The sequence below is a fragment of the Mustela nivalis genome, assembly GCF_964662115.1.
Source record: "Mustela nivalis genome assembly, chromosome: 7".
In the NCBI taxonomy this organism is placed as follows: domain Eukaryota; kingdom Metazoa; phylum Chordata; class Mammalia; order Carnivora; family Mustelidae; genus Mustela; species Mustela nivalis.
In genome coordinates this window covers 6,364,205-6,370,589 of record NC_139026.1, presented here as the reverse complement: position 1 = coordinate 6,370,589, position 6,385 = coordinate 6,364,205, and the positions used below count along the sequence as shown (strand labels likewise).

The 6,385-nt window shown below is 55.1% G+C and overlaps 1 protein-coding gene across 1 annotated transcript; it reads left to right on the top strand.

Moving 5' to 3' along the window:
- Positions 1-201: 201 nt before the first annotated feature.
- LOC309868879 (uncharacterized protein) lies at positions 202-6,248 on the top strand (the record flags this gene model as incomplete). Its single annotated transcript, XM_082739022.1, has 3 exons — positions 202-469; positions 3,470-4,877; positions 6,193-6,248. The coding sequence occupies exons 2-3, from the start codon at positions 3,557-3,559 to the stop codon at positions 6,246-6,248; spliced, it is 1,377 nt and encodes a 458-aa protein (XP_082595148.1). The 5' UTR covers positions 202-469; positions 3,470-3,556.
- Positions 6,249-6,385: the final 137 nt, after the last annotated feature.

Genomic DNA, 6,385 nt, shown 5'->3' with positions numbered 1-6,385 from the left:
CCACACGGTCACCAATCACTCCGTCATTTCATTCATTCACTCATCCGTTCATTCATTCATTCAGCTGATGCTAGCCAGGGCCTCGGACCCAGAGAAAATAAGTTCCCCTGTGGCTAGTGGCTGTCACACTGGATGGCACAGATATAGAACATTTCCATTATCGTAGAACGTTCTATTGGCCAGCACGGCTCCAGGAGCTCACTCGCTAAGGAGGGCAATCCCCAGGAAAATCGACCAGACCGCACTGCGTTTATGGGTGGCGGTGTGCTCATCAGCCAAAAGCAGGTGACAAGGCGAAGCCTACAGGAGGCACGGAGAGCAGGCTTAGCCTAGTTGCTGGCTCAGGGGAAGTGCTCAAAGGATGTCCTGTATTGTCATTGCTGTATTACTGTAAGGACCTGTTTACATACCCATCGTCTTGAGCAGCCGGCGAGCTCCTTCCCAGCCTCGGCCCAGTGCCTGGCATATAGTAAGTGTCCAGTAAATGGTAGCTCTGATTAGCACGATCACTGTTATTACTGTTGCGATGACAGGGGCTTCCAGGCCCAGACCTGGGTCATCTTCGTGTCCTCAGGGCCTTGGGACAGGGTCCAGCTGGAGTGGGGAAGGGCTCAAGGAATTGTTGAAGCAGACAGCCCTGGCTTTAGCTTCTGGGATCTCGAGCTTGACCCAGGAAAGTCCTCAGGTGGGTGGTGGAAGAGATAGCTGGGGGTCGCAGAGCTAAACGGAGGCGTGGAAGCAATGCAGAGAGAGGTGTGTGGCCGTATTTGGAGTGTCCTTAATTGGCTCCAAGAGCTCTAATCATTTGGTTTACAGGATAAAACTGCGTGGGTTCCCGTGCGAGAGGACTAGCTATGCTGAGGGAAACTTTGGAGGGAACCGGGAGACGTCTCTCAGGGGTTAGAGTCTCTGGGAGACAGAGTAGATTTAAATTTGGGGAGGACAGGCGACAGGGCACGGTCCTCCCCCAGGATGCCCTTGAGTCCAGGGCAGCCCAGCCTGGCCTTAGGAGCCTCCCCAGGCCCTTCAGGATTCCAGAGGCTCAGAACAGCCATTCACGGACGCCCACTCCTGAGAAGCCAGCCCCTCCCTGCCCCGGAGCCCAGGCCAGCTGCGGATGTGGCTGGTGGGACAGGTCAGGAGAGGGCTGTGCCCTAGGCCTGGGGACGATGGCTTGGAGGCTGAGCAGAAGCCCATGAGGGGACCAGAGGGAAGAGGGCCCTGAGCTGGTCACAGTAGCCATCTGGGCACGGAGGAAGGCTTCCCGGACTGAAAAGCGCTGGACTTTTCTTGTTCTCTGATCAAGGCAGGTGGGTATGTGTGTGTGTGTGTGTGTGTGTGTGTGTGTGGAAAGGGCGTGGATGGGAGTGGATGATAAATGACGGGAGATAGGCTCAGTGAGGGGGTGGGGGGCTGGCGACATTGGACCAAGCGGATCTCAGAGATCCTATCTTTGGGCCTGCTCTCTCCGTGTGGGCATGCACACCGAGGGTAGATATTTGTGGGTGAGGCCAGCATGTGCCCAGGTGTGCGTGGTTGGGAATAAGGCCAGGGCCTTAGGGCAGGGCCATAGGGCTGTGCTGAGTTGGGGGTGATGGAGGCTGGCGCAGTCTTGGGTACAAACATGTGGCTGGAGAAGGGCTGGGGTATCACTGTGAAGACCCCTTGCTCCAGCCCTTAGGGACCTGGCTTTAGGGTCAGCCCCTCTCCTGAGAACCCTTCCGACCAGCCCTGGCCTGCCCTGCCTGCTATGTTGAAAGCAACAGGAACAACTTCAGTCCAGCAGGGAAATTATACGGAGCCCAGAGTGTGCGCTAGCTGGCCATCTGGGGGTCTCGGAGCCCACCTTGGGGGACAGCTCATCCACACAGACGATCAGCCAGCGTCCTTGACCCCTCCTCTCCCCTCCTGCTGGTCTGTTGTTTCTACCGCTGTGCTGGGCAGCCTTCTCCAGCTTCATGCCAGCCACAGAGTTTCAACCGTGGGTGTCTCTGCCACTCCCCTGGCCTCCACTTCTGTTCCCTTCTCATCCCTCTGTCACCTGGCACTGGAGTGACTCTTCCCACCGGCTGATCTGACTGGGTCATTTTCCTGGGCCGAGTATCACTGTGGCCTGGCCTGGGCCTGATCACTGCATCTGTGGCCTTATACCAGCCTCCCCTGCCCCCCCCCCCAACACCCTAGGAGTCCCACAGTTGATTTTCAGGCAGATAGCATCCCTCCCCTTGGGGGCTTCTGTGGGAGCCACCCAGCCTCCAGGCCAGCCTCCCTCCTCTGAGGCCAACGCCCACGTCCAGCTTAGCTGGGCCGGCTTAGCTGCCTGGCTCTGCTGGGGATGGCAGGTTCCCCAGGGGCAAGGACTGTGGCTAGTTCACGGTGAACCCTTGTCACTTGGCTTCCCGAGCCTCCCCGTCACCGTGGCCCTTTTCAGCTCCGGCTGATTCCGGCTCTGGCGGCAGGCCAGCCCAGGGCTCTTTCCTGGTCCTGGGCAGAAGCCCCAGAGGCAGACGCTGTTCCCAAGCCAAACAGGTCATCCCTCAGCCTCCCACCGGGATGCCGGAACTCCTGTGAGTGCTGTGGGTGGGAACCCAGAACCCTCCGGCCCCTCCTGGAGAAGACAGACAGACAGGCTTCCGATAACCACTGTTCCTTCAGACCTGGCAGTGTTTTTTGTTTGTTTGTTTGTTTGCTTCTTGTTTTTTGTTTCTAAGTAAGCTTCTTGCCTAATATGGGGTTCAAATACAGAACCCCAACATCAAGAGTTGTGTGCTCTACTGACCGTACTGACTGAGACAGCCAGGCACCCATGACCTCTAGGCATTTGTGTTTTGGATAAGTAGTATAAAACTCAAGCCATTGAGGATGCCACAGTTTTATATCCCAATATATTAAAATTTTTTTGTCAATATATTTCTTGAAAGATATTTCTGTTGTCTCATTGTTAACAAATTATATTTAGAGATTAAGCTATACACACACACACACACACACACTTATTTATTTATTTATTTTTTAAAGATTTTATTTATTTGACAGACAGAGATCACAAGTAGGCAGAGAGGCAGGCAGAGAGAGAGAGAGGGAAGCAGGCTCCCCGCTGAGCAGAGAGCCCAATGCAGGACTCGATCCCAGAACCCTGGGATCATGACCTGAGCCGAAGGCAGAGGCTTTAACTCACTGAGCCACCCAGGTGCCCTGCTTTACATATGTATTTAGCAATTTTTTCCATTGTTATATTTCTACCAGTTATATGGTGAATAGTTTTTAAAACTATTTCGTACCTTACTGACTGCATAATATGAAAATGATAAATCAGGCTTTACCCAACAATTACTCTGTAACATTTCATAGGATTTAAGTATTTTGCACTTTAAAATACTGTCTTGTTTTATAAGACCTTGGCAAACACTGACAACTGCAAATAAATTTGCTACTTAGTAAAGAAATTTTTATACTCTTTATTAACTAGGAATCAAAGAAATGCAAGCAGAGCCCCTCACCCCCCGCTTGGCGCCTTCTCTCTGTTGATTGCCTCAGGAGAACACGGAAGACCCGGATGGACCACAATTTTGAGATGCAGCAGCATGGCTCCCTCAACCCCACAACCCCTCTCTCCCACAGCCACCTGCTGGGGCGCCCTGCCCGCCCCTCAAAGCTCTCTGGAGGAGTGTCTCCCCTCGTCCCTGTCCTCAGGAAAACCATTCGTCTGGATGCCTTTCCTCAAAGCCATATCCCACAGGCTTCCGGCCGACCAGGCCCTGGAGTCAGGGCCCGGACTGTGCCCCCACAGGAGACCGTGCCCCGGAAGCTCAGCTCCATCTCCTTAACACTCCGGCAGAACAGCCAGGCATGGCCCCTGAGTCCCCTACCTTCTCACTGGGAAGAGCTGCCCACCCCGGGCAAGGAGGCTGCCACCCATGGAGGAGGGAGGCTGCTCAGCCCAGGCTCACGATCTCTGACCCAAGTGCCTGGGGGCAGAGTCCACTCTGAGGGCCCAGGGAACCCAGGTCTGGCCAAACCCAGCAGGATGCCCATAGTGGAGAAGCCTCTGGTGAGTTCCTACCTGGCCCTACCATTTCAATCTGGGTTAGCCCAGAAATCACCAGGTCCTGCAGGGCCAGGCTTGGTGGGTCAGAAGCATCCTGTCCCAGGTTCGGCCCATGCGATTACCAGAGCATCTCCAGGAAGAGTCAAGCCCCGGGCCAGGGGTATCCCGAGACCCCGGCTGCATCTGCAAAGGGCCACCTCTACCATTGGTTCTGTGACGACCATGGATTTGGCTACCCTGGACACAACCAGGCTAGGCACAGGCAGACGTTTAGGCACAACGGTCACCTACAGACCTAACTCGACTGTCCATTCAGCTACACCAAACACATCCGGACGGGATCCAGGCATGGAGTCGCCTGCTCTGGGCACCAAGCTGGACGCAGCCGTGGACTTTGCTACAGCAGGCCCAACTGAGCCGAGCACAGTCATGGATTTGGTGACCCCAGAGCCAGACAAGCCGGGCGAAGCCATAGCTACAGCAGGTCCAGCCAAGCCAGATCCAACCACAGAAGGCACAGCCGTGGATTTGGTGGCACCAGACCCAGTCAAGCTGGGCACAGCCGGGACACATGGAGCCACGGCTCTGGCTAGAGCAAATACAGCCCAGCCGGACAGAGCTCCAGATTCTTTGGCTTTGGACACAAGCAAGCTGGGCACCGCCATGGGGGAGATCACACTGGACAGAGTCATTAACCTGACCATATCAGCCACCTACCCGCTGAGGCCAAGCAGAAACACAGCCCCATCGTGGGTCCATGCTACTGCAGATGCTGCCAGAGACCGGCCCGCAGAGCCTGGCACACTGGACCGAGCCAGAGAAACCAAAGGTAAATGCAAAGGGCTTGGCTGGGGATGTACGGGGGTGTTGTGGGGGGTCAGAGTGCGTTGGCTTGGAGATGAATAGGTGGGGAAAAGGAGGTAGGACTGTAAGGTCAGGGGTGAATGTGCTGAGGGAAAAGACATGGAGACCAAGGCGTGGAACACAGGGGAAGCACCCTCAGCTGGGTCCCCCGGGCTGGTCAGAGGTGAGGTTGAGGGAAGTCACCAGAAGGGAAGTTTCCAGGGGTGACTTGTGCAGGAGCCATTGCGCTGAGTCCTTCCTTTAGCGTCTTCCGTGGTGGAGTAATCAGGTGATCTGGAGTAATCAGGTGATCTACAGGTGAGTCTAGCTTTCAAAGTGAACCACCTATATGGAAATACAGACTCGCACGTCAAGAAGCTGTGATTTGTCCAACAGCCGTCCCTACAGTGACTCTCTAGATAGGCACAGTAACCTCACCTGAGACCTTCTAAACGATGCACATTCAGCCTTTCAGGAAGGTATCTGTTGCTGGAAAGGTGCCCCACCTGACCTGTTCTTCCTTGGTCCCCTACCCCCAGCCCTTTTGTCCTGAAAGGTAAGTTGGAGATTTGTATACATAGAAGTCCTGCATACAGTACACAGAGAACTGTAAATAGGTCAACATAAGGGCTAAAAGTTCATTCTGTCTCGGAGAAACCTGGGTTTCTTCCTTTTCCTCATCTTTCACTCTCTTTCCAACCAGTCTATTTCCAACTCTGATGATCTATCTCAACCGCACTTGGCTGGCTGTCTCCTACTCTTCCACACTCTGCCCCTGCCATGCCACAGTCCCACCCACCCTTCCCCCACCCCCACCCCGCACTCCAGGGTGTGTGTGGGGGGTTCTCTGTTCCCCATGCAGCTGTCCCAGGGACTCAGGGATGTGATGGTGGCTCTTTATGTTAACAGTCACTGGTGACTCACCACGGGCTTCCCTCAAAGTCCAGCTCCTTCGCCCAGCTTCCAAGACTTTGATCTTTCCCAGTCTCCAGCTTTGTATTTCCATCTGGAATTTTCTCTGCTGCTGCCGCCCCAGGAGCTTTGAGTTGTCCACCAGCACCATGCACTCTCCCCTCTGGGTCTGCTCACCTCTGCTGCCCCTGACCACAGAGCGCCCTTCCGCTCTTCCCTCCCCCCACCATTTGCCTTCTGTCTTGGCCCTCAGCTTCCCCACGAACTCTTCCACAATCCCTCTCCCTGGGATGACCACCTCACAGCACCCAGTACTCTCAGCGTACCCCAGCCCCCAGCTGTCTTCCCCACTAGGCCTAGAAGAGTCATCCTCATTCCTGTGCCCCCAGGGCCTGGCAATGAGCTGTCTTTAATGTTGACTGAATGCACGGACATTGTTTTCTGATGGGTAAATTGAGGCTCAGGAAAGTTCCTGACCACCTCAAGGTCATAGGGCTCATCATCCAGAAGCCAGGCCTGGAACCTGGGCCCCTGACTCAGGGCTCCGCAGGCGCCGGCGCCTGGGCAGAAACGCGCTGAGCC